The following is a 27,892-nucleotide window of genomic DNA, read 5'->3' as shown; positions in this document are numbered from 1 at the left end:
ATAATTGATGTGCATAAGCAAGAGACAAGCCCATAGATTCTAGTCAACAACCACATACAAAATATCAACCATGGGATATTATAATTACTGAATCATCAAGCACAGCAATTTTTAATATATTGAAACCATAAAGATAAGGACTTTAGCAATGATGTGCAGATTGGTAGTAAGCATGTTCAATTGCATTAAAAAAAAGGCCCATCTTTCCACCATTACTCAACCGACACAAGCAAAGGGATAAAAGAGACACCAAACCTTGTGCAGAGAACTTTCCTAGAAACCACTTTAGTAAATAGAAATGTCAAAGCGTCTCATTTTTCCTTCACATGTGGTACAAAGTTTGGCTCTAATGCAATAAAGATTCAATTTTTGCAAGCAAAATCTCAAAAACTCCAAATAAACATCTCCAAACATAATCTTTACTGGAAAAAAAAAAATAATAGAAAAAAAAAAAACTAGGATCACCAAAGTTAATTAGGGTTTTGAACAGATCCAAGATTTTGAATACACTTCTTGATTAAAAAATCAAAAGGAACTAAAAACCAAGAAGTGAAAACGACGGCAGATGCCCAAAAAGAAAGGATTTAGAGTGTTTTTAAAGCAAGAAAACAAATCAACATCAAAGATTATCAAACCGGTAGAAGAAAATAAGAAAAATTAATGGCTGATTAGCGTGAAGCACGGGGATGGCCAAATGCTACCAAATCTCGCCAAATTGAATGATTAGTTCGTTTAAGACGTGAAGAACACTGCAAAATTCGATCCAGAAACACTCTGTGAATGAAAAATCGCTGGCAATTTAAAAAAATTGATATACCTTTACCTTTACCTTTCCTTTTCCTCTGTAGATTAGGGTTTCAGTCTTGGGAAGTGAGAAATTTAATGGAAGCATAGCAGCTATTCTGATTTCAAGAACCAACTTTTTAGATCGAGAAAAATCGAGGTGATTTTTCATATTGTTAATTAAATTCATTATTATTACTGGAGAAGGAAAGTTATTATTTTGCTGTGGATTTTTTTTTTTTTAATAAAAACGGTCCTTTTGTTTTTGCAAGATTTTAAGTGAAGGGATTATATATAAGGGAAAAAAAAAAGATAATGATTTATTTTTTTCTTATTTTTTTTTTAATTTTTAGAATTTTTTCTGTAATAATAAAAATACTCCAACCGTTGCACCGTTGCACCAACCCATGTACTTTATATTAATTTAAATTTAAAAATCATTAATGTCAAAAATAAAAAAAATTTAATGGTACATAAAAATTTAAAAAAAACTTATAGAATTAGAATTCGAAGGACACCATAATTGAAAATAAAACTTTGGTTAAATATAAAAAAAAATATTTAATTCAGAATTGTAGTAAATATGGAAAGAAACAGTAATTGACAATTCTTATTTTTAGGCTAAATTCCACCAAATTAGACTATTTTATAGATATACCAAATTACCAAGAAAGCAAACTCTGAACAAAACACTAATAAATAACTCAACACAAGTGTACTTAATTAAAGAACATAGATTGCAAGAGGTATGCTTAATTGGGAGGCCTTAAGAAGAGCTTCAGGACCAGTAAATCTCAAAGATGACAGCAAACACAAATTGAAATTCAGAACTTAATAAACAAAATCATCTGATGAATTTGTTCAAGCAGCAACTGCAATCCTTCCTGCAACTTGATCGAGATCTCGCCTTCCGGTAGATGTAATTTTCCGTCCCCTGAAACATAATAAGCAAAAAAAATTTCAAAGCTATCTGTTTTGAGAACTTATGCATAATCAATCAGAAGGATCCAATGGCAAGTCATACACTAATCATAAAGTGTTCTTTTCAAAAGTTCATTTCTTAAAATTGTCAAACATTCGCCTTATGCAATCATAAGATCTTAGTGAATGCAATGCACTATCCAAGCTTTGGAAAGGGAACAGGAAGAAAGCATATATGTTTCAAGAATGAAAACCAAAATTGAAAACGAAAGTTTGTCCTTACCCCTTAGCTTCGATCTCAATGATATCCATGGTATGCAACTGTTTCAGGATGTGACGAGCAATAGCCCCACTGCTCTTGCAGAAATGTGGTGGGCGGCTCCCATTCCTTTTGCGCCCTCCATATATCTTCTGAAAACCACCTACTCCGATCCCCTGCCTCAAATAGATCTTTCTTGCCATTGAAGCTGCATGAAGAAGTTAATGATGAGTACAACAGGAAGATGGTTGAATTATGGCTGGGAAATGCAAGAATTAAATGGGTGCAGTGGGAAGATGGCTAGATTATGGCTAGCAAATGCAAGAATTAAATGGGTTAAACAAAGGTGAATGATAGATGGTAAACACACCTGCTCTGATGTAGTACCAGTCTGGATCATATGGAGCGAGCTCCTTGAACCTGCCAGTCTTCACTATATCTATCCAGTGTGGCAGTTCCATCTGTTTATAAAACAAAAGAGAAGATCAAGACAAACCAAATGGCGTACAGTCAATAACTGTAAAACAAGCAGACTAAAAAAATGCTAGTCAATTAATTTTCATGACTTGCTGAATTGTTATAATTTTACTAGGATGACCAGAAAAACATCAACAGGAACTAAGAAAAGCATTGTTCATGTGGCAATCCAATTAGAGGAAAATGAAGCAAGGAAGTAAAACCTAGGATAAGATAAGAGTTCAATAGGAAAAAAAATCTTAAATTAAAACTAACACTCAACCAAAGTTCTATATGCAGAGAAGCAGACATCCCTAGATGTTCAAGCACGGCACAAATGCATATCACACAACTAACATGAAATACATCCTAAATTATCATAATTCACTTTTGCTGCTTTTCAAAGAACTTAAAACTCTGTACACAAATGCACATCATGGCATGAGTGAATTCTGGTAGATATGCTGGGATTACAGCTTTATGGTTTCCATAAAAGATAGAAACCAAAACAATTGTACGAGGCAAGGGATCATAGCAAGCATAAAGACAATCTGAAGTGGCCTGATGAAAAATTAAATTAAATACCTTGTACATGCCAAAGTTTCAATTCTCAACAAATTTGACAGTAACAACTATTACATTTTATTGTTAGAATCAACAATGGGACTCTAACGAGAAGAAATGCAAAAGGTATGTGTACTTTGACAAGGTCAAGAAAGTTTCCCATAATCTTTTGGTATAATACTGCTCAACAGATGAACTCTACACTGAAGAGGGAAGAATTTCCAAGTCCTTCCACAATTTTTTAGAGGTATTTCAGTTGTGATAATGTAATCCAAAATTATTCGGAAAGCACAAGTTACGTGCCCTAAAGATCCAGAATCTATGGTTGTCTGCTTATGTATACACAATTAACAAACTTCATCATTATGAGACATGAGCCTATCGCTCAGAGAATTGAAACAAGGGTGCCAATTTTTCCAATATGTTCAAATCAACTTAAAAAAAAAAATCAATATCCTGTTGCCTTCAAAAACAACCATTAGCGTAACAGTACTAAAAATTCAACACCCTATTTACAAGAATGGCTGTCAAGATGAAATTTTTTCTCATTCCAATATGACTCAAAAAATTGAAGCGTAACACGAGAATTTCATTACATCCGAAGAAACAATACTACTCCATTCACACATCTCTAAAATCTACTGAGAAAAATGTCGAAAAATACAAGCATTCAAAGTTCCAAACTTCCTATCACTATAAACATCAAATCTACACACAAGAACAATTCCGCACATCGTCATCACTCAAAGAGAGATCTAAAAAAAGTAAATCAACATGAATAACAGATCCCGAACTCCAAAAACCATCAGAAAAAGAAGCATTACAATAAAGATCAACAAAAGAAATAGAAAAAAAATGAAGCAGATCAAAAACCTTGCCGGATCGCTTGAGATGAGAGGAGTACGCCTTCACAAACTCATGCGGAGATACATCCTTCACGGTTCTCCCCGCCTCCATCGCCATCGCAGCTGCCCCTGCTTCTCCTTCGGCGCTAAAGCTCCTCCAAACCTTCGCTAGGGTTTCGTCCATTCTCCCCCAAGCATCTATTTATACAACGATGCGAGGATATTAAATTACTATTCTGCCCTCTCCTTCTTAAAGCCCAGCTTCAGCCCAATTACAATGGGCTTCTGAGGCTAGCCCAATTCGATAGGGTTGGCTGTGGAAATTGGGCTTAGAGATAATTTATTTTTTATATTTTTATTTTATTTTAATTTAATTTAAGTAGATATACTACTGCTTCCACAACTATAGGAAAAATGAACAACCAAACAAAAAAATATTATATTAAAAAACTAGTACCAAAAATATGCTATATTATTCACTAAATAATAAAGATGAGGTAATTTAATAAAAGATTAATCTGCTGCGATGATGACAATAAAGTGACAATTATCCTAAATAAATCATCTATCCTTAGTGTCACTAAATCAATTAAAAAGTTAGCTATTTTGATCAAATCCAAAGTAAGGGGTCAAATTTATCAGTAAAAAAAAACTTTAGCATTATTTCAATTTTAAAATATAATTTTAAAAAACCATTAATTACTAATGGAAAAAAAAAAGGAAACACATTATTTCCTTGAAAATAGCATGCATGGATCATATAAGTTCATTATTATTTCTTACATCTAACGTGTGATAACTAACATAAAGCTCTAATATCAACCGTTGAATTTTAATAATACAAAACCAGGATTTTATTTTTGTAAATTGTAAACCATAGACTACAATATGAACAATACCATCCATATGGTTTTCTCAAAAGACACTCTATTTATAAAAAATAAGGTGTATTCTTGTAATTAAAGTTTCAACAAGCTTTAAAATACTTAATCTATACATGCTCTCTCTCTATTTCAATTTTCAATCATATTACAATATGGTTATAAAATCTATTATCTAAGTTCATTTAAGATGAACAAATGTTAGTTATTTAAAATATTGTTACATATATAGATACTTGAATCTTTATAAACATATATATATATATAATAGGACAACTGTGGACGTGAGAATTAATTAGGTTTTACTTTAGATTAATTAGTTTTGATTTGATTTTTAAAAAGTTTCTATAGATTTAATAGAGTATTTTTACTGTGCTACTATTTATAAACACAATAATACTATAAAATTATACTATAAAGTAATACTATTAAGCACAACTATTGGATTGAAATTCAACGGCTGATATGAACGTTCGTATATGAGTACTTGCTGATCATGACTTGACATCAAACAAGTTCACAAAATGCCTACTGGATCAAAGTTACAACCATGCTGCATTCAATAACAATTCACTGAAAAACATAACCTAACAAAGAACAGATAAATTTATGAAAAGAACCACCGGTTTTACTCAATATTTGCCAAAATAAAGCAAACTGCAGCATAAAAATTCCACATAGGACACATTCAAAATTCACAATGTCTGCAATTAAACATAGATATTAAGCTAAAAAACTCTTTTGACTCTCTAGCAGGTATAGAACCAGTAATTCACTCTGCTCCTTCATTTTTCATTCCCTGCGACATGCCTGAAATATCAGCTCTGGGTCTTGGCCGGCCTCGCAGGGCCTAAGTAAGTTGCCACCAATCCCATGATCCCAAACCTGGTACAAATTCACCAATAAGCACAGCGGCGCAATTTAATATTAATTGATATAAAAAAAAGGGTGTCTAATCTTTCTTTCTCAATAATTATTATCTAGTTGTTTAAGATTTTGCACAAACATGTTAATATTGTAGGTATTTTAAACAAAGGTAATATGTAGCAGTGTATCAATGTGACCAAATGAATATGTTCCTCTATATAAAAGTAATGACATGCATGTTGAAATCAAACATTTTGACATGCATGTTGAATACTTTTATATAATGACAAATAATATCTAATTTGGTCATCATGAAATCAAAGGACTCGCAATTGTAGTAATGTATGTCATTACTTAAATGCTAGCAAATATTGCTTTACAAATTGTCATTCATACAAAAATATATGAATTAAGTTCACGTTGCACACATCAGATTAGAACAAAGTATTCAAGTATGAACAGATTATCTCAAACAATCAGAATCTCAGGCATATATCTACTGGAAAAAATCTTGCTTCTAATGATGTATTCATCCTTTCCTTCCAAATCAAGTCATAAAAAACTAACTGTAAAACTTGAAATAACAAACTTAGTCATGGACATCAAAACAAAATCAAAACATCCAAGAGATACTACTGCTGTCAAACAGAAGATAGACTTGAAGGTTTGCTTACATCATAGCCATAGATATCTGCTTAAAATCATTTTCAAAATTCTTCATATTTGAAATGGCCTGAACGGAAAATATGATAGCCAGCCATGAGCAAATCTTGTACTGCACAAAAAAAACAGGGTAAAACAAAAAATATTAGCATTAAGAAAAAAATTAGCATGCCTTCATACTATAAATAAAATGGCCATTGGTAAAAAATAATAATAATAATAATAATAATAATCCAACGACAAACATATGTGAATATTGCCACACCAGGAGTTAGTCACACCACAGTAAATAAATAATGCTCATAATGGCTATTGCTTCATCAAATGCTTTGATACATAATTATCTGTAGTTCTACAAACAACTAAACTAAGGTCATACAACCAACATATCCCAGTACTTGACAGTTTCACATGCAAATCCGCATATCACAACATTTTGACAATAACAATTTTTAGTTTTAGACAAAAGATACTCAACCAGAAAAAAATAAGTAATACTTAAACATGGCAAGACATGTAAAAAAAAAATGCCCCCAACCATAAGATATCACACAACCACCCTCAAAGTTTATTCAAACAACGATACAAACATAACAAGAAATTGTCTTTGGGGCTAGGTCTGGAGACATGTTTGTAGTTGTTTTTGTAATTCTGCTTTTTATCACTATTCTTGTATTGATTATTAATTTCACTATCCGGCAAGTTGGACCAGTTTTGTTGGAGGAATAACTGAATCCTTTATTGAAATAAAAAAAAAATCAGTACAAAAATATTTGTAAGAAACAAAATTACAAAAGTTAACAAGAGACAAGTCTATAGACAAAACCACAGCCGAATACAATTTCCTGTAATGTTTGAGATGATTGCTCTTCTATCTTCTAGTTCACTTTGTTATCTCCAAGTCATCAAAAATTTAGTTGATTGGGATTCCTTGATATTAGCCTGCCTTATTTAGTTGATTCAACTTTCTGTTTGCAGGTATAAACCTTAGTATCCATTTCCCATTATTATCCATGTTGTATTCCTTATTTTCAGCATTAAAATATCCTAATTGTGCTTAAATGCCTCCATCAGCATGATTGTCTTCATGAATAGCATGTGTAACAATTGAAAGCAGGCTATCCGATGAGAGGTGTCTCATCAATTGTTATTTTTCATTTTCAGCAATCCCAAAAAGGAAATTCCAATCAGTATCAAGCACGGTCATAAATGAAATGTCCGGAAGCATGTTACGAAGACAACTATGGTTAGCATTAGATATGTCAAGCTTTTTCTACAACTCCTGGTTAAAATTTCTTAACTTCATCACTTTATTATAATACTCATTACTTAACATCTCATGTATGTACCTAACTTCAAATCGTAGAGACTAACCTTAATATTTCTCTTAGTTCTCATTCTGTCTCCAACCACAATTAGAATTTAGGACTTCAGAAATAAATCAACCTACATAACTTGAGCTTGGATAAGGGGTTGTAATTTAAGTAAGATAGGAGCTAATTAGACAAGCAATAATGTTGAAGATACAATTCAAGCAAGTTAAGTGATAATTCAGCAAACAATGGTGTTCAATGTGCAATCCTAGTTCTCCCATAGACAGAAATATATTCTGTTAGAACACTATTTTAAATAAATATGATTTCAGTTCAGTCACCAACACATCAATCTACAAATTCCAGCAAATCTCTATAGCCGAAGGCAAGAAGTTCAAGAAAACAAATTATCAACTAGCATGTACCATTTTAAATTCTAAACAAAAAGAAGACAATTTCCATCATATCATTTCTAATCTGTGTACATGAGGACCTCACGTCAAAGAAATAAAAATATTTTCCAACCAAACACAAACCAAACCAACTTCACAAGGCCCGGTAGAGCACAAAAATGGTGTAGTTTACAAATTGGTAAAGCAATATATACATTATGCCGTTGTGGTGACTACAAAAAGGAACAAGATTAACATACTGATCTTGATTCTAATTACAAACCGGAGTGAATATAGTGAAAAAAACTCAGATTTAACCAATTGATCCGTGCGAATTACTTGCAATATCACATCAAAATCATCCAAAATAGGAAATTTTAAGGGTAATCGAATACAATATTCTTCAAAGCAAAATTAAAATAGAATTATCATACTAATCTTGATTCTAAATCTTCGATTGCAAATCAAAATCCACGAACGAAATTTGAACGAATCTACTACCGAAACTCCAATTAAAGCATACAATCTAAGCAAATCACTTGCCACAATCGCCAAATTCAACCATATTTCATGAAAATCAAACGGATAATTCAACAAGGGCACTCAAATCCCAAAACCAAGAGGAGATCGAGAGATCCAACGCATACCCGAAGCATGAAGCCGGCGACTCCAAAGATGACGGCGAAGAAGCCGGAATAGTCGAAGGGCATGTCCTGAGGGGCCACCGCCGGCGGCACGTACACCTTCGCCGCCGCCGGCTGCCGGGGATCGCTCGCTGACGCGCTCGGCTCCTTCATCTCTCTCTCTCTCTCTCTCTCTCTCTCTATCTCTCTCCCCTTGGAATATTGTCTCGATTTGGACGGTCAAGATACGTTCTTTGTTAGATCAAGGGTGTGGATTATCCATCATAGATGGCCCGCGAAACAGTGTTGCGAGATCTCGTGCCGGTGCATCATTGGTCGAAGGTCAGTCGGGTCACGCCTGGTTAAGCTGTTCCTTTTAATGTAAAGACATCATTCCTGAGGAACATCAGACCGGATATCCACCTGTCTATTTGTACGGTGGAGATTACGTGAACTGTCGATCAACGGTTGATGATATGATCCTTGTTAGATGATCCGCGGAACAGTGTAGAGGGATCACGTGGTTGTCGTTCATTGGTTGGAAGGCCGGCATCGTTTCACGCGCGGAAAGTTTGCCTTTTGTGATAAAGAGAAGTCTGAGGTACATCAAATCAAGAATCAGGTCCCGTGATGCGACGCACGTGACTGAGTTTGTAAAAGGACTTTTCCCGTGGGAAGCCCCCCTGGCCATGCAATGAGTTTAACTTAAATGACCAAAATACCTTTATTTTCTTTTTTTTTTAAAAAAAATTATCTTTAGTTGAGTTTCAAATTAGTTGTGTGAAATTAATTTAATTAGCTCTTATATGTTTTAAGAATGCACAAGAGTGTGTTGGAGTTGAGTGAAGTAGTGTTACGCTACACTAAAATTATGTATATATATATTTATGAGTATATATATATTTTTAATAATTATATATGTATGCTCTCTGGGAAATGTCACTGCTGTATCTGTAAATTGATTAATATTATTGCATGGTTTAGAAAATGAATTATAAAAAAAATATATTTTAAAAAAAATATTCACTATAAAATTGCTTATCAAAAGAAAAATAAAAATGCATAATCCATAAAAAAAAAATCACGTAGAAAAAAGTTCTCTAAAGATGATCAATGTTGAAGAGTCTTCAGCATTGCGTAATTGATAACCATATTTTCTTGGGACAATGAGACAAAAAGTACTCAATATTTAATTTAATAATAGAGACTGGATTCTATAAATTGATTCTTATCATTTCTTGTAATTGCAAAAACCCAGACGATAAACATATAATTAATTTTGATCATTTTTGACACAAAAGTTACCATAGTTACTATATATTTTAAAATCTTTATTTTTTTTTTAAAAAAAATTAAAGTATTTTACTATTTTAGTGTTATATATACATTAACATTTGGGAAAAAAAATAAACATGGAAGGGTAGTTCAGTAATTTTAGGTTCGTTTTCTCCCCGCCACTTCGTCTATGTGTCCATCTCGAAGTCTCGAAAACCTCTCATGCTGAACGATCGGTGTTCGCCGCCCGCCGCCCAATATCCAATCGAGAGAGAGATCCAGATGATCACGGGGCCAAAGAACCCTAGAATCCATCCATTTTCCACTTCCAATCCGTTTCCCAAGGTCAGCACTGCACCGATCTGGTCTGTTTTCGTGCTGATTTGATCTCTAAATGTGCTTGTGCTGGAATCCTGGTTTTCTTTCCTTTGTTTATTTATTTTTTGTATTTTTGATGCTTGAGACTTTTGATTTGTGGGTGTTTATAGTGTTTAACAAGCTTGGTTTCGTTGTTTGATGATGTGTTTTGAGATATTGTAAGCTTTGGCAATGCTATATCTGCAAATGTTTTAACTTGGACTTCATTTGCTGTGAATCTATGAATCATGGCCATTTTGTACTGTAGAACAAGCTTGGTTTCACTGTATGATCTTGTACTGTTTATGGATAACTAGTCTATTGGGAAAATGTTTGAAGTGAACCTTAGTTCGCTCTTGAATCTATTTGTTCTTTGTTGGGAACCCAATTGCATAAAAAATTTTTTTTTTTTTTTGGTTTGTGTGTTTTTGGATCTATAATCTTAGAAGCAATGAATCATGGTCACATGTAATGTTAACCACGCATGGTTATATATTGAACTGGGACTTCATTCGCTCTGAATATGTCTCTGTTGGCATGATCCCAGTTATGATTCTTCTTGTTTTTGTATCCCTGGAGTCGGAATCCATAATTTCTGGCCGTGTATAGTGTTTAACAAGCATGGTTTCCTTGTATGCATATGTGTTTTATGATGGACAACAAGAATAGGGAGAATGGCTCATATCTGTATTTGTTTGGAATTTGTCATGATTTCTCTTTATCTGCAGTATTTGATATGCCTCTGGACAAGCACAATTTCATTTTGTGCTCATGTGTTGCAGTTGCTAATGCTGTTGATTTCTACTAGGTGAACAGCATTATCATGATCTGTTGGTTGTAGAAGATGGAGATTATCACTGTTGCTCATGCACCACTGTGGTGTGCTCCTCGCAAGCGATGGCTTCCAATTATGGTGGCTGGCAATTGTTGGGAGCCTCCAGCCACCAAGGTTACTTTTGTGAGCAAGAGGTAGGTAGCTGGAAACTTTTAACAATTAATCTATTATTTGTTTGGTCTATGTATAGTGCTGTAAGCCTATAAATTCTGAATTTTTTGTTGACAGGAAAAGTGTATTCATGAGGAATGGTTTCCATGCTTCAGTCTTTAAATCAGATGCAAGCCAGGTATGTATCAAATGCTGAGGTGAACTTACCTCCATGTTAATGAGTGGATTACTAGTAAATTGTGAGGTTTGAGGATGATTCTCATTTATATGACAGGGAGAGCCAGAGGTCGTTGTAGATAGCAATTCCTTGTCATCTGATAATGAGCTCTCACAGTCTAAGATTGCTTTATCTGAAGCTAGATCCATACAAGAAACTATTGAAAAAGACAGAGATCGGCTTGTGGAAGAGTTGGCTCAGTCAGAAGTTAAGCAACGGGAATATGCTTCTATAATCGAACATAACAAAAAACTAGCAATTGCTGAAATTGAAGCTGCTAAATCTTTATTCAAAGAAACATTGCAGGGATCTATCAGTGAGAAGTTTGGTTTGGAATCAAAATTGGTGCTTGAGAAACAAGAAGCTGTTGAGCTTGCAGTGCAAGTTGAGAAGTTGGCAGAGCTTGCTTTTCAGCAAGCAACTTCTCATCTTTTAGAAGAAGCACATTTGAGGGTATCTGCAGCAGAGACTGCTGCTGCAGAAGCAGTTCATCACATTGAGGAACAGATAAGACATGCCACAGAGGGTACCATATCCTCAATTCTTGATCAATCAAAACAGGCCATATGTAAAGCTTTATTTGCTGCCGGACAAGCCAGTAACCATGCAGAAAAGGCCGTTTCTACTTCCTCTGGTGGCAATAATTTGTTGGATGAGATTGCAGCAGTTCGTTCTCAGAATTTAGGATTGCAGAATGCTATCAGTGGCTTGGAATCTAAATTACTGGTTGCAGAAAGAGGGATTGAGAGATTGAAAGTTGACTTGGAACAAGTTGTAGCCCAAGCAAAAGCTTCCGATAGTCGTGCTAGTGTGGCTGAAAAAGCATTTGCTGATCTTGAGGAGCTAACTAGGAAACACTCCTCCAAAAGGGAGGAGGAAGTTAAGCTCTTGATGGACAAAATGAAGGAAGAAGCAGCAGAAAGGGAAAATGCATCTTCAAAGGCTTTCAAGGTTAAACTAGAAGGCATAATGGCTGCTGTGGATGCAGCCAAGGAAACTGCTCACTTGAAAGACCAAGCCTATGAGAGAAGAGTTACTGCTTTGCAAAGATCCTTAAGGGCATCTGAATCTGTTATGGAAGCATGGAGACAGAAAGCAGAAATAGCTCAATCAATTTTGGATGGTGAAAGATCAACTGGGGAGGAAAATGTGCCTTATCTGAGCACGGGTGGAAGAATAGATCTTCTGACTGATGATGATTCACAAAAGTGGAAACTACTTGCGGAAGGTCCTCGAAGAGAGATACCAGAGTGGTTGACTCGAAGAATCAGAACAATCTTTCCTAAGTTTCCACCTAGAAAAGCTAATATAGCTGAAGCACTGTCAGTAAATTCCTTGTCCTTAAACCTTCCAAAACCCGAGGAAGTATGGTCTATTGCTCAAGAAAAGCCTAGGGATATGGGTGTGCTTGTGGACCATTTTATTGAGAAAGAAGTAATTGAGAAGAAGCGCAAAGCTTTGGAGCGTGCATTAGAGAGAAAAACTATTAAATGGCAGAGAACTCCAGAAGAAATAAAATTAGGTTGGCTATATGCTTAGCTGCATGGTTATGTTATATATATATATATAGTGTTGATATACCTTAAACTGCATTGAATAAATGAGAAGATTATGACATGGTTTTCGTGCAGAGCCTGGCACGGGCACAGGGCGGGAGATTGTGGTTAGTATATATCTTCAGATATGTTAATCTTTTATACCACTGTCTGTTAAGTGTTTTTATGCTTAAGTTACAAAGGGGTGTTATTTTAAAAATAAATGGTGATGATTTAGATTTTTAGGATTAATTTATATTTTCTGCCAAGGGCTTGAGGGTAGTAGATGATGCATAGAGTAGCATGTGGTCTACTTTGTCAAGAAATTCTTGTGCAATTTTATTGTGGCAGCTTTCATATTCATATTTGTGACATATTTGATGTGTTTTCTTAGGAGAAAGTAGGAAAAGCATTATGTTGATTGACTTTCAAGTTTCAATAGCTTGCAGCTGTAACACATACTTTATATTTAAAGTTTCAAGGTTTCAATTGGGAAAGCTGTAGATGGAGATGGTATATGGAGCTAGCACCTAAAGCAAAGGATTTATCTCAATCTGGGATCACTGCTGTATGGTTTCCTCCACCAACTGAATCAGTAGCACCTCAAGGTTGGTTTGACATATTTCCAGCACTTGCTTTTTGGTTATCTGCACTCTAGGAAGGAAAACAATGGCATTACTATTCAAAGGTTTTATTGAACACGAGAATGTCTATTACTGGAATCAGCTGTGACGATGATGGTTATCCTTTGGCAGATTTTCTAATCCTTGAAAATTTGATGAAATTGATTGTTATATTGGGGCTATTGGAATGAACATGAGATCAAAATGCCAGAACTAAGGAAACCATGTGCACTAAGAGAGTAATAGTATGGTAAATTTGTTTATATCCTTGGGCATGAAAAATCTAGCGTTACAGGCTCAAAAGGTGAATGGGGGAGCCAAGGCGGGTTTGTGATGTAAAATGTTTCTTGGTCAAAAGAAGACATAACATCTTTTTCAAATTTCGTGAGTCAAAATTTTCATTTATGCTACAATGGTTGATAAATCCTGTGAGAAATATCACACCTGTGGATGTCTGTTTGTTCAAAGGTCTAGTTAAATTGGCAGTATAACATCTATCTTTATCATGGGTACATGCACACCCCTTGTAGCACTATAAGTTTAACATGTTTCTGGATATTCTGAATTGTACAAATATCTGTTCAAAATTGCTTTTTAATGTATTGAGCTGGGTAGTCACTGTTCCATCATTCAGTTCAAGTAATGATTTATTTTGTTTTTAGTAGGAAGCTAGTTGTGTATGCTGATTTGGTTTTGGTTCAGGTTATATGCCTTCTGATCTTTACAACTTGAACTCGTCTTATGGTTCCATTGAGGAACTTAAGCACTGTATTGAGGAAATGCATAATCAAGATCTTCTGGTGAGCTCGTAACTTGTTCATACCATGTTATCCCAAATACATACATACTTATATCAACTGAAATTTCTACTGAGAGTGGTACATATCATGTGGTGTGCATGCTGTGATCAACTTATCATATCCTGCTTTCCTAAGTAGCCAACTTTGCTTCATCTGTATAATTCTTTTTGATATTATTATGCAAAGTAATATAACTCATCCCAGATTTTTGAATTTCTTTGACATTGAGCAGGCCTTGGGCGACGTTGTACTAAATCATAGATGTGCACAGAAACAGGTCTGCCACTTAAACTGACTACTGCTTCCATAATCTAAGGTGCTCTTGGAATATGATAATGAACAATGTTGTTGGTACCAATGCCATGATATTCAAAAGCCTGTAGTACATCTTGTTTTTCTCTTACACTTTAATACTTGCTATACCTGATATATTTTCTCTTTTTATTTTTATTTTTTTATGTTGTGGATTATGATAACAGGTCGTGTTACTTGTGTATGAGTCAAATTGTTCTTGCAGTGATGAGTTCACCTAAGACATGTTATAAAGAATTTACAGGCTGTATATTTTTACCGCAATTTTGCAGTTAGGAGCATTAACACTGCAGGACTTGTCTTAGAGAATTGTTTCGGTATCTAGATTATTGTAAACATATAGGTCCGCGTATGAGCTATGAAGCATGACTTGGCTTATAGTTTTGCCTTGAAAGAAATGCTGAAATATGTGTGTCCTTATCTAGAGGGTTTGTTATCTTGAATAGTTTGTTCATGTTTGTATGTACACTCATTATGCAGAAACTTTCAACTTTCTCAAGATTCTAATTTCTAAATATATTTATCGGCAATTGGTTTGTGTCTGATCTTTTCCAGAGTCCAAATGGGGTGTGGAATATCTTTGGCGGCAAGCTTGCATGGGGACCTGAGGCCATTGTCTGTGATGACCCAAATTTCCAAGGATGCGGGAATCCATCGACTGGTATGTATCTTGCTTTTATTGGAAAGTTGATACAATTGATTCTTTGAAATGAGTCATCTTACAATTTTGATTGTTATTAGTTTATTTACTTATTCTGACAGCTGTTTACTTTAATCCATAGGTGATATCTTCCATGCGGCTCCAAACATAGACCATTCCCAAGATTTTGTTCGAAGAGATATTAAAGAATGGTTGAACTGGCTTCGAAATGATATTGGCTTTGATGGGTGGCGGCTTGACTTTGTTAGGTGAATGGTTCATTCCTCTCCCTTGTTTCATATTTGTTCCTTGGTGGTATTTCACTCTTCTCATTCCAGCAATAACTCTGAATTGTTAATTTTCGTCGGTTATTATTATTGTTGTTATTTTTATTATTTTTGCCATCTTCATGAGTTTGGTTGGTCAAACATAGAAATAAAAGCACAACTACATAGATTCTAAAATTAATCACCTTATGATGATCAAAGTTTCGGAATGCATCATTGTTGTTGCAGTCATTCTAGTTTTCTCATTTTTAGGCCCTCCATATTCTATCAGATGTTACAATCACAGCTCTCTTGCATTCTGAAGATAATCCTTCACCAAGTCAACTGAATGATACACAAACATTTCTTGACTAGCCTCTAGTTTATGTTTAACTTTCCATTTAAGCAGCATGATCACCAGATTCTGTAAACTTGCTTCTAATTTTTTGGCATACATGCCTTCATTGATGCCTGATGGTTTCATCTGCAATATTTCCATCAATTTGGCCAGAAACATTGCTATCAATTTGATCTGCTTTTTGAAATATTTTCCTTCAAAAATTTTCAGTGGATATTTACTTGGGCCCTGACATTGCCAGAATACTCAAGAGTTCTGGCCACTTTGATCCTCAGTTTATGTAGCAAAATAGACCACTACTGTAAAATCAGAGCTAATATGTGGTGCTAGTCGGGAGCATCTTGTGTAATTTATGAGATACAGATATTCAAATGAAATTGAAATTTATTGTCCGGTTAAACTATGCTTTTCTGATAGTGATTTTATTTTTCGCCAGAGGCTTTGCTGGTGTATATGTGAAGGAATACATTGAAGCCTCGAATCCTGCATTTGCTATTGGAGAATATTGGGATAGTTTGGCATATGAAGGTGGCAATTTATGTTACAATCAAGGTATTCACTGATTCACGTAATTGTTTAGTGCTTTTTTGTCTCACTTTATTCTTGTATCCTCTTAAAAAAGTTTCAGTAATTTTTCATTAGAAGTTTGTAAACTCTATACCTGAGAGTATGGGACTTTCAAATTAGATCCTTTGCTTTCATGGAATGTGATCCTGGTTCCTCAAACTTGAGTTGGCTGTCAAACTTGCTTCTTTTAGTTAGAAGGAAGAAACTGCATTCTGTCATGTATGGAGTAACAAAAACATTTCTATATTTTGGGGAAGAAAAGTCCTCTAATCAAACATTCACGCCAATTGTAATTATAAAACTGAAGTTGAAATTTTATCTTAAAATCTTCTTTAGGCTGTTATTTATTTATTTATTTATCGATTTTACCACTTAGTCATTATCTTCCACTTGTTTTGTTTAGACCTATCTGCTGTGACAGCTCTATTTATATGAACAGATGCTCATCGGCAAAGAATTGTGAATTGGATCAATGCTACCGGTGGCACCTCATCTGCATTTGATGTCACAACAAAGGTAATGTCTTAGCATTGTATTATGTTTAATTTTAGTTTGTTTAACTAATCCAAGCAATCAACTGGTTTAATCATCCCTATATAGAGGCTGTACCTTTGTGATGTTGTTACTTGTTAGCAATTCAAATTAGAGCCACCATGGCGCCTATAAGGGCGCTTGTTTGTTTTGGCCCCAAAAATTAAAAGAGGTTGGGACATTGGCCATTCCCAAGGGAGAATAAATGAATTCTGTTGTAGAATTTTCTTGTACCTAACTCTGTACATCTCTGAGGTATTTTTTTCTTTATAATTTTGAAGAGTATTTCAGAGGTCAGATTTTTATTTTTCCTCATGGGCTATCATTTTTTTCAACTTTCAAATGCACCTATGTTTTTTTGGTTTTCAACTTCAAGTTGATGTATTCTATGTGAATAAATAATTACATTAGCTTCATAAATGTAACCTGATCGGTTTTAGAAAATCTTTCAAATCTTGCTATGAATATTTATGGGAAAAGAACATATGTGCTTAATATTTTCGTTGGAAAGTTTGTTTTAATTGTCGTCAGGGTCCATAACATTGAAGTGAGTTATTCTGCCACATTGTTTGGTAAAGTGGACCATATAACTAGCCTGGATTTAATTTAAGACAGTTTTAGGTGGACCATTCATTCTGAAATCAAAAAACGTTTCAAGTCTATATCATTCCAAAGTCCCATAGTTTTAGGTAGAACTTCAGCTTCGCCTAACGTGGTTTTTGTACATACTTTTAAAAGGACGAATAAGACGTGCAACTAGAGACAACGCTGAAAGAAAAAATCTTCACCATAAGGTACCCATCACTGAAGCTAGTTAGAAACAACTTTTCAAGTGCTTCGCCTAATAAAATTTTGATTTACTTTTTCACCGCAAGAATCATCTACCAAAATATGATATGTGACGACCGTTCTGTATATGTTCCTTCCCTGATGCTTATTTCCAATCCTCGAAATTTTGTTTCTGCAGGGCATTCTCCACTCAGCATTGCACAACCAGTATTGGAGGCTAATCGATCCTCAAGGGAAACCGACAGGCGTTATGGGTTGGTGGGCATCCCGTGCCGTCACATTTTTAGAGAACCATGACACAGGATCTACCCAGGTTTGTTGAGCAAGGTTCTTTCCATATTTATCAAATTCTAATACTCTTATCATGCTTATATGCCACTCTTGTTACTCTGTCTTTCAGGGACATTGGCCATTTCCAAGGGAGAAGCTTGGACAAGGCTATGCATACATTCTGACACACCCCGGCACGGTACACGCCCTAGCTTATAACTTATCAATATATCTAGAAAACAAGTACATTGCCGATGCAAATTCGAATACCATAGATTATACTCCCTCCGTTTTTTTTATCTGTCGAGGTTAATCGAATCTCACGTGCCAAAAAATTTAGTTATTTCAGAAGATTTTATAAAAAATTAGTTGTCTATTCAAAATTGTACTTAATTTATTATATTTTCATATTTCTCTCTTATATTTAATTCCAACAAGAGAGCTGAATATAGTGTTAATGGTAGTTTTAAAAAAAATAATAAATATTTTTTAATATTAAAAAATGACAGATAAAAAAAAACATGGATTTGTGACAGATAAAAAGGAACAGAGGGAGTATATGAGAAACTACAATGTATAGTTGTGCTTCATTGACTACTGTTTTAATGACAAATATTAGTGAGGTTAAATAACGAACAATTAAAGAGTTTGCCGTATTTTAGAAGGAAAGTGTTTTCTCTCTTGGTTTTGAAGTCCTAAAAAAAATTTGGCAAAATGATTTCCATCTAACCACATTACATTGCTGATCTTCGTGTAGCCTGTCATCTTTTATGATCATTTCTACGACTTTGGTCTTCGAGACACCATCACAGAGCTCATCGAAGCGCGAAGGCGTGCCGGAATCCATTGCCGGAGCGCTGTCAAGATATACCATGCAAACAATGAAGGTTATGTTGCTAAAGTCGACGAAAGTCTCGTGATGAAACTCGGACATTTTGATTGGAATCCTTCCAAAGAAAACAATTTGGATGGAACATGGCAGAAATTTGTTGACAGGGGCTCTGATTATCAGATTTGGTTAAGACAGTAAACAAATGCAACTTGTTGCTGAACTGCAACCACTTCATAGCTATTAATTTCATTATTTCATACCAGCACTCTCTCAGGTTGAATGTAATATAAGGGAAAAAAAAAATCTGATAATTACTTTTATAACCAACAAAAAAATGGCATTTATCATTGGTAATATCCGTGATATTATTAGGGCTTTGTTGTGTTTATGTGGATGACAAAATTGGAATTGCATTTATGTTTCATGTATATATATATATATATGAGGACTTATTATTGAAAGACGTATATAGTAATTATTGGATTATTATTCAACAGTTATGATTATTCATAAACAGTATTAAATAGTATTAAAATACAATGTTTGTAACAACTCCATAGATAAAAAAAAATTTATTACCATTTTTTATATTATATAAATAAAAAAATAAAAAAAAATATATAGGTGAAAAGTCACATTCACACACCAAATCAGGGATTAAACACGTGATAACTGATATTTTCATGGTATACATGCAATAATAATAATAATAATATTCTTCGGGGGTTAAAGAGAAAATCCCTTTTTTTCTAATTTAGGATTGTAGAGCCAATCACGCTCCACTGTTGGATTGTGGAAACTACGATCTCGGTGCAATATGAGAATGAACGATTGAGATTGGATCAGAAAGCTGTAATCCTACAAATGAACGGCTGGATCAAAGTCATCCCTCCCCGACAAAGCGCTCTCGTCTTTCCAACTGCTCGAGATCCCTATTTATACCCGCTTGCACTCCTTTTTAGCGGATCTTTTTTTCTCTGTTCCTTTTTCATTTCCCCCTTTTTTTCTCTCCAAAAGCTCTCGCTAGGGTTTCGAATCTTTGCTTCGATTGAGGTCCAATGGCGATGGAGAAGGAGAGGGAGGCCCATGTCTACATGGCCAAGCTCTCTGAACAGGCCGAGCGCTACGATGGTTTGCTTTTCAATCTTTTCTTTTCTTTTCTTTCTTTCTTTCTAGATTTTAATGAGGTGGAAATCTTAGATTGATTCTGGTATGTGTTGTTATTTGATGGATCAGTTGCTGATTTATTGTTATTTGTGGAAATTTTTTGAAATGTAATGCATGTTAGCATCTCGTCGATTTCTTGATGTTTGTTTTGGGACATTATATTGTGCCTTTTTTTTTGGATGAGATTAGTGTTGTGGTTATCATTGTTTGTAGGATGTGAAGTATTTTTTTCACATTTATTTGTGGTAATATGGATTTTGGTACATCAGTATTGGTTTTTGGTTGATTTAGAAAGCTTAATGGAGTATTGATGAATCTGGAAGGGATTTCGTCTTCTGTCGAAGCAATGATGAGAACGAATTTTAGTAATTTGTTTCCAACTTTCAATTGATGTAGTTTTTTTTCTAGATTGAATGGATCATGTGTTGTGATTTTTTTGATGACTTCTTGCTATTTGGTCGCCTTCTGATGTTGATGTTTTAATTTATTTCTTGAACTTATGAGAAAATTGGTTGTTGTTCAATGATCTTATTGTGAATACTACTGGTATTGAACCAGAAATGGTTGAAGCCATGAAGAAAGTTGCAAAGCTCGATTTGGAGCTGACAGTTGAGGAGAGGAACCTCTTGTCTGTTGGTTATAAAAATGTCATTGGGGCTCGCCGAGCATCATGGCGCATAATGTCATCCATTGAACAGAAAGAAGAATCTAAAGGGAATGAGAACAATGTTAAGTTGATCAAAGGGTATCGCCAGAAGGTAGAGGAAGAACTGACAAAAATATGTAATGATATCCTGAGCATCATCGATGAGCATCTGATTCCAGCTTCCAGCACTGGAGAATCTAGTGTTTTCTATTACAAGATGTAAGTCATGGTGGCATTTCAAATTTTGTTCTTTTATTCATCAATGATATTTATAGCTATTTGATTTTGAATTAGATCTACATGCAATTAATGATTCATTATATTTTCTGCAATTCCTATATGCCCTTTTTGAATTTGGGAGATGTAACTCAGATGCTATGCTTGACTGTAATCCAGGAAAGGTGATTATTACCGTTACCTGGCAGAATTCAAGTCTGAACAAGATAAGAAAGAAGCCGCTGATCAATCAATGAAGGCATACCAGGCATGTCAAGATAATTCCTTCATATATATATATATATTGATAACTGTACGTTAACATCCTTACTTTTATTCAGGCTGCTTCAAATACAGCGAAACACGGATTTGCCATCAACTCATCCAATTCGCCTTGGTCTTGCTCTCAACTTTTCAGTGTTCTACTATGAGATCATGAACTCCCCTGAGAGGTATATTTTACTCTTATAAAAATTATATTCTTTTAGAGTTATGTTCTTTGTTTCTCATTTCTCAAATTATCAGGGCTTGCCATCTTGCCAAACAAGCCTTTGATGAAGCCATTGCAGACCTTGACACTTTGAGTGAGGAGTCATACAAGGACAGCACCTTGATAATGCAGTTACTGAGGGACAACCTCACTCTCTGGACATCTGATTTACCTGAGGAAGGGGGTATGTTTTTCCATATCATAGTGTAATTTTAACCTGAATATAACAATCCATGTGTTTTAAACAGACATGAGTACCGTAGCATTGACATTTACTCAAATGCACAATTTTGTTTTCGTCTACTTCACGCAATGATGGGACTGGATGGCATACTGGTGTTTATATAATAACAATTCTTATGCTTGAACATTGCTATCCATCAGCTTATTCTTTATGTCTTGGATATGGATAAAAGAACATAATATGATTATTAGTTTGGAATTAGAACTATTGAGTGGATCCATCCTGCTTTTTCTTTTCCTAGCTTCTAGAAACCATTTTTCTTTCTCTGGAAACTCTCAGGACTCAGACTATCTTTCTTTTCTGTATTTTTTTCCCTTTTACAATTTCCTCATAAATATGTCCAAGAATAGAAATGTGTCTTCGGCAAGAGCCAGACGGAGGAATTTAGTTTACAGTTACAGTCTTAGTATTGAGTTAGATGTGTTCTATCTGATTATTACTGTGCTTTAATGATGTGTCATCTACAGGCGAGGACGGTCTCAAGGGTGAGGAGGCTAAAGCTACTGAACCCTGAGGTATAACTGACATTACCTGATTCTCTTGCATAATATTGTCTCTCAAGTCTCAATATACACATTCTAGTACTAATCAAAGATCTCATCTTGATTGTTGCAGAAATGACGCATCGTCGGTTTATCCATGCCCCCGAGTTTTCGTACATGGACTCATGTTTCATCGGTGGCAACCTACCTTTTACATGGATGTCTGTCTAGGGCTTCTTCTATATTGTGTCGAAGACGTATTGATGTCATGTTGAGTCTGTTCTGTTTCTATTGAAGTAGCGCTTTGTTCTACTGCTTTTATTTCTTCTTGATAGCAGCTTGTGATACATTAGAAAAATGATGGTACACCTTTAGTGAAAATTGTGTTTCTGGTTTTGTCTGCTTTTTTATATTTTATGTATTTTTTTAATCTGGTTTCACTCAAATTATTATTTTATTTTTAATATTCAGCATATTAAATTAGAGTTAGCGCAGGTATAATTGTCAACAAATTTAATTTATTGCATGCAATTACATTACAGTTGCTTGAAAATTATGAAACTGGATGGAGCTTGTTGTTTTAAAAAGAGTTTTAATGTAAAGTGTGAGGTTGATCTCTGATTAAAATTCTCATCTTTGTGCAACTAGTGTTGTTTTAGAAAAAATTGTCAAAGAGACAGGATATGTATAATAGTATTGTATATGGTGGTTTAACATGTAGGGTAATGGCAGTCTGTCATGTATGTCCAAAAATGATATATCAATAATATAATTTTACAATTGAATTTTTTTTTTTTATCATGTATTCGTGGAGAGAGAGATATATAACACTCTTCTACACTTTTCTCATTGCTACAGTATTGATGGCAGAGAATATTTTTTTTACTCATACTCATGTGTCTTTTCATTGTATTAGGTAGTGTTTTGGTTTAGTTTTTCTTACATCTTATGTGGGCCTTTATCAAAAAACTTTATAGACGTACTTATAAATATAAATATATATATATATACACACATATATTAAATGATGTTGATAAATTTAAAACTATATTTTTTATCTAATAATAATTTAGAATATTTAAGTCACAAAGCCCGTCTAGCTCAGTTGGTAGAGCGCAAGGCTCTTAACCTTGTGGTCGTGGGTTCGAGCCCCACGGTGGGCGGCATTATAGGTTGGTTTTTTTCACATTTTATAGATTTTTTTAATATATATATATATATATATATATATATATGTATCTTTTTTATCAACTTTTATAATAATGAATTAAAAATCTCTCTAATCTCTTCAATCCCTGATTTCTCATTTCTTTCTAGGGTTTCTCTTCTTCTTCCTTTCGACCCCTCCTGATTCAATTCAACTCCGGCCTTGATTTCGATTGCAACTCCCCGGCCATGCTATTCTTTCCTCAATGAGGCAACTCGAGCAGCTCCCAATCTCTCCGGAGGTGGCGCAGCCGACCGGAGGGGGCCTCCACTCTTGGTTCTTGGATTGCCATGGCCTCTGGTACACCCTTGCTCTTACCCTCCCTTCTGTCCTCTTCATCGCCTACCTTGCCTCCCAAGCTCGCCGCAGCTTCAATACCCTCCGCTTTGGTCGCTCCTACATCATCATCCTCTACTACGCTCTCCTTTGGATCGTCAGCGTGCTCAATCTTTTTTGGTGTCTCGCTCAGGTCCGGACAATACCATCCTCTTCTTGTGTTCTTTTTTCCAAAGAAAAGTAGTGTTTCATGCTGATATCCTTGTTGGCCAATGATTTCCTTATGTATTTAGGTCGTAAAGAACAATTTTTGCGGGAAAAAAATGCAATTTTTTTTTAAAATTATATATATATATATATATCTATTTCTCGATCAATAATGTGATATTGCAAGCTCCGGGTAATTGCTGAAGGTCTATTCTTAATTCTTTCCGGTAGGGATTAGGTCATTAAAGTTCACTAGAAATACAGTTCTCGATCTCACATTATTAGCTCAGCATCAAACATCAAGTATTATTGAATCTCTGTAACCGATGGAGAATTTGGTGATCTATCTTTTATTGATTGATCTTGATAGTAAATGAGAAGGCATGCGTGGACTTTTTTTTTAGGAAGTAGTAGTGTGATGCCCTACTCAATGATTGAATCTTTGTCATCTTGGGCTTTTACCAATTTAGTTTAACATCAAATATCTAGTATTATTGACTCTCTGTAGTGTAGCCAATGGAGAATTTGGTGTTCATCTTTTATTGATGTATCTTGATGGTAAATGAGAAGGTATGCATGGACTTCCTTTTTAGGGCATGGTAGTGTGATGCCTTATTGAATGATTGAATCTTTGTCTTCTTGGGCTTTTTCAATTATTCATACCATTATCATCACTGAAGTTACTTTATCGTCAATGACAATGCTTTCCTGTCCAGCCATTGGGTTTTGGTTGAACTTTTGTGAGTATAGTTTAATACTTTAATTACTAAATTGTATGGTTTTGATTTGGAAAAACAAAGGGTGTTTTGCATAATAAATTTAGCCTTTCTGCTAGTAGTTAGTTATATGACATATTGAGGGTGTTGACTTCATTGTTCTTGTTTCAACTGGAAGAATATGTTATTGATAATGCAATTCTTCTTGAGAGTTTAATAAATGTTCTTTGAGAGCGAATTCCACTTGACTTCTGTTCTCATTCTTTATGAAATATGCCTATATTATGTCCACATTGCTTTATTTAAACTCCATATAACTTTATGTTAATCAAACTTGATGGATTAAAACTGTGATTGTTGTATCCCGTCATTTTAAAGAATGTATCTTCATTCTCTTCACATGAGTATGGTCAAGTGTATAAATAATCAATCTTGCCATTTGTGCTCTTTTTTTCTCACTAAATTGCTAGCACAAAGTTAATATTTGCTGTATGTGCTTATCCTGGCTGAGCTATGTCTGAGCTATGTTTTTTTAGACTATGTCAATATTACTTTTTTCATTCTTATTCATTGAAGCTTTAGCCTATGCATGCCTCTTTTTTTTAATGTTTTTGTTTTGGTTATTGGAGCACAGGCCTGGCAATGCACTTCTGGCAAGGAGTTATCTTGGAATCTATTAACTTTGTTTACAACATCTGGGCTGTTATTTTTAGAAGTTAGTTTGGTGGCCTTTCTACTTCAAGGAAATTATACTACTGGGTTGGAGTCCTTGACTCAGACCCTTGTAATTTCAGGAGTTATTGTTGCTGCTGATATTATCATTAAGGTATCTCTCACAAACATTTGGATGTATGATCTATTTCAAAAATTTTGCAAATTTGCACTCACATGATATAATAGTGAGCAATCCTTGGTCCCCCTTTTTATGTTTGGATTGATGTTTTCCTCTCACAGGTAATTATTGACTGTCAGGATGATTTTAAGAACAAGAGTAATTTTTTTCCTGACAGTCTTCAAAAAGGTTTCTAGAATATTGCTTAGGATGTAAAGATGTTAATTCATAATGTTCCTAATTTTGACACCATATGCATGCCCCTTGTTATGTGAAGTAATTCGTGGAATCAAATTTTTACTATTGCAATTTTTAATAAATTACAACGAGTAGCTTTCTTAATTTTTTTATGTGTTAATCATGGTCAACTTTTCTGGTGGAGCATCTCTTATGTGAACAGTAACTTACTCATAATAAAATTGTGACAATATAGATTATTCTACATTCCAATGTCATTTTTCTAGTGTTTCAGTATCCTTTATTTTATTTTATTTTTTTCCTTCTTTTAGATTATCTATATCTTTGGTTTCGGGATACCATTGTTCATTGATGCAAGTGAGACTACAAATCGGGTGAAATGGGGATTATGGATTGTCCACAAGCTGCTTCTTACAGCAATCTACGGCTTCATTCTATTCATGCACCATTCAAAATGGAGGGAGAGGCTACCTGGTAACCATTCATTCACATACACACTTTTCACTCCATCAAGCATTTTCTTATTCTTAGTCAAGCTGATGTTATTTAACTTTTATTATCTCTACAGCGAGGCCAGCCTTCTACAACTACATCTGTGCAATGTTCTTGTTATATGTCATAGCACTGTTTGGCTGCGTCCTGGCCGGAAATGGAGCTGGGTTTGGATTCTGGTACAACTATACAGAATCAATTTGATCAATTTCGTCAAACATTCTTTGTTAACAGTATACCCTATCGCTTTTTACAGGCTCTATAACCTCGCAACGGTTTGCTATCACTCCCTTTATCTTCCACTCATCTACGTAACCTTCCTGGCCGATTTTTTCCAGGTACCTAATTAATCCATTCGCTGTATTTCTTTTCCCAGACTCATATATCATTGCTGCATCTAATGATTCTAATTCGATCTCATCACCGTAATCTAATTGATAATAGGAGGATGATCTAAGGCTTGAAAATGTGTACTATTCTGAGATGAAAGACGCCGGTTTCTTCGATGCTGATTGGGATTGAGATTTCGATGTTAAACAAATGCATTCCAATGTATGCATTATCCAGGTAAATTGGTGCATGTCCTATAATCAATTACTTTGTATATTGTAAATAATCTGACATATTATGTTTAATGTGTTTTCACTGGAGTCTTGTGATGGATAAATATACTGTTTCAGCAATTGTTTGATATATGATGCCATTCATTAATAATATTTTCATTTGATTTAGAATTAAAAGAACATCAATGTGCATATATACACCTATAAAAGTTTATAATTTTGTTGTGTACTTCTAAGAAAACCATGTCCACAAAATGTTAAACTTGTCTATTTATGTTTGCGTGGTCAACTTGTCAATTGATTTTTTTAAATAAATTTTACTTTTGGTGTTTGTCTTTTTTTTTAAAAAAATAATAAATAAATCACTTTCAGTGTGGTCTGATTATCAAGGGAAAAAATTGGATGTGACTAAAATTTTTATGTTTTTCCAATGAAAGTTATTAAAAACCTTTTATATATTATAATTTTGGTCGTATAGATAGTACCACATGGGCGGCTGGTACAATAACATTTGACATTTAGAAAATTGTTGTAGTAATGTCGTCTATTACAGTATTATGTGATACATTATGCATCTATTAATTTTATAATATTTATAACAATTTATTTATTTTTTATTTTAATTTATTTCTAGTTCTTTAGGTTAAAAAAAAAAGGATTGATTTTTGCGGAGAATGGAAGGGAAGTTCTGTTTCCATATATTATTAATTTTTTTTACTCTAAATATTTTAATAAAATGTTTAAAATACTTGTGGTACAATCTTTTTAAATAATAATATTTAATAAATTTGAAGGATTTTTTTTTTCTAGATATTAAAATAGGTCATTTTATGATTTAAGAATTTTATAAATTTGAAGGATTCTTTTGAAATCGAAAGAGGCGGAAGGAATTACCGTCATTTTTTCTATCAACAAAATGAAAAATGGGGAATACTTCAACAACGGAAATTACTAAAAATGTTTGATCCTAGAATTATATATTTTTATACCATAAAAAAAATATTATCAGTTTTGTTTTTAATGCTCGTCTATAATTGTTGAGAAATTTAACATAAAATTAAAGAAAAAAACAATCATAAATACAAGAAATTTTAACAAGATTCAATTAATTTTTTTAATTTAAAAACTAAGATTACATATTACTCCTTCTGTTCATTTTTTTTTATTTGTTGTGATTAATCGAATCTTACATATCAAAAAATTTAGTTATTTCATAAAATTTTATAAAAAAATAGTTATTTTTTCAAAATAAATCTTAATTTATATTTTCA

At 34.0% G+C, this 27,892-nt stretch overlaps 5 protein-coding genes and 1 non-coding gene across 6 annotated transcripts; 4 read left to right on the top strand and 2 right to left on the bottom strand.

The window, feature by feature from the left end:
• Positions 1-1,464: 1,464 nt before the first annotated feature.
• On the bottom strand, positions 1,465-4,017 carry LOC120266328 (40S ribosomal protein S19-2-like). Its single transcript, XM_039273948.1, has 4 exons — positions 3,857-4,017; positions 2,334-2,424; positions 1,988-2,171; positions 1,465-1,717 (listed from the first exon to the last, which is right to left on the bottom strand). Exons 1-4 carry the CDS (start codon positions 4,010-4,012, stop codon positions 1,645-1,647), a joined length of 504 nt encoding a protein of 167 aa, XP_039129882.1. The 5' UTR covers positions 4,013-4,017; the 3' UTR covers positions 1,465-1,644.
• Positions 4,018-5,283: 1,266 nt separating this feature from the next.
• On the bottom strand, positions 5,284-8,764 carry LOC120266575 (protein Asterix). Its single transcript, XM_039274214.1, has 3 exons — positions 8,592-8,764; positions 6,251-6,351; positions 5,284-5,594 (listed from the first exon to the last, which is right to left on the bottom strand). The coding sequence occupies exons 1-3, from the start codon at positions 8,739-8,741 to the stop codon at positions 5,528-5,530; spliced, it is 318 nt and encodes a 105-aa protein (XP_039130148.1). The 5' UTR covers positions 8,742-8,764; the 3' UTR covers positions 5,284-5,527.
• A 1,269-nt stretch (positions 8,765-10,033) lies between these two features.
• Positions 10,034-19,273, top strand: LOC120267069. The gene is made up of 15 exons (XM_039274752.1): positions 10,034-10,187; positions 11,008-11,168; positions 11,263-11,323; positions 11,420-12,884; positions 12,994-13,025; positions 13,373-13,505; positions 14,223-14,320; positions 14,553-14,597; positions 15,188-15,293; positions 15,415-15,541; positions 16,333-16,448; positions 16,903-16,979; positions 17,962-18,096; positions 18,184-18,252; positions 18,811-19,273. Exons 2-15 carry the CDS (start codon positions 11,044-11,046, stop codon positions 19,081-19,083), a joined length of 2,862 nt encoding a protein of 953 aa, XP_039130686.1. The 5' UTR covers positions 10,034-10,187; positions 11,008-11,043; the 3' UTR covers positions 19,084-19,273.
• Positions 19,274-19,845: 572 nt separating this feature from the next.
• Positions 19,846-22,540, top strand: LOC120267544 (14-3-3-like protein GF14 iota). Its single transcript, XM_039275223.1, has 7 exons — positions 19,846-20,016; positions 20,611-20,917; positions 21,095-21,195; positions 21,270-21,366; positions 21,440-21,588; positions 22,116-22,163; positions 22,264-22,540. Exons 1-6 carry the CDS (start codon positions 19,944-19,946, stop codon positions 22,160-22,162), a joined length of 774 nt encoding a protein of 257 aa, XP_039131157.1. The 5' UTR covers positions 19,846-19,943; the 3' UTR covers position 22,163; positions 22,264-22,540.
• Positions 22,541-23,220: 680 nt separating this feature from the next.
• Positions 23,221-23,293, top strand: TRNAK-CUU. The gene has a single exon. It is a non-coding gene; the product is annotated as a tRNA-Lys (tRNA).
• Positions 23,294-23,397: 104 nt separating this feature from the next.
• LOC120267540 (protein CANDIDATE G-PROTEIN COUPLED RECEPTOR 2-like) lies at positions 23,398-26,751 on the top strand. Its single transcript, XM_039275220.1, has 6 exons — positions 23,398-23,806; positions 25,171-25,362; positions 25,878-26,040; positions 26,135-26,237; positions 26,315-26,396; positions 26,503-26,751. The coding sequence occupies exons 1-6, from the start codon at positions 23,543-23,545 to the stop codon at positions 26,578-26,580; spliced, it is 882 nt and encodes a 293-aa protein (XP_039131154.1). The 5' UTR covers positions 23,398-23,542; the 3' UTR covers positions 26,581-26,751.
• The last annotated feature ends 1,141 nt before the right edge of the window (positions 26,752-27,892 follow it).

Source organism: Dioscorea cayenensis, chromosome 8, assembly GCF_009730915.1.
Source record: "Dioscorea cayenensis subsp. rotundata cultivar TDr96_F1 chromosome 8, TDr96_F1_v2_PseudoChromosome.rev07_lg8_w22 25.fasta, whole genome shotgun sequence".
NCBI classification, from domain to species: Eukaryota; Viridiplantae; Streptophyta; class Magnoliopsida; order Dioscoreales; family Dioscoreaceae; genus Dioscorea; species Dioscorea cayenensis.
The sequence above is the reverse complement of the archived record's forward strand: the minus strand, read 5'-3'. Positions and strand labels throughout refer to the sequence as shown.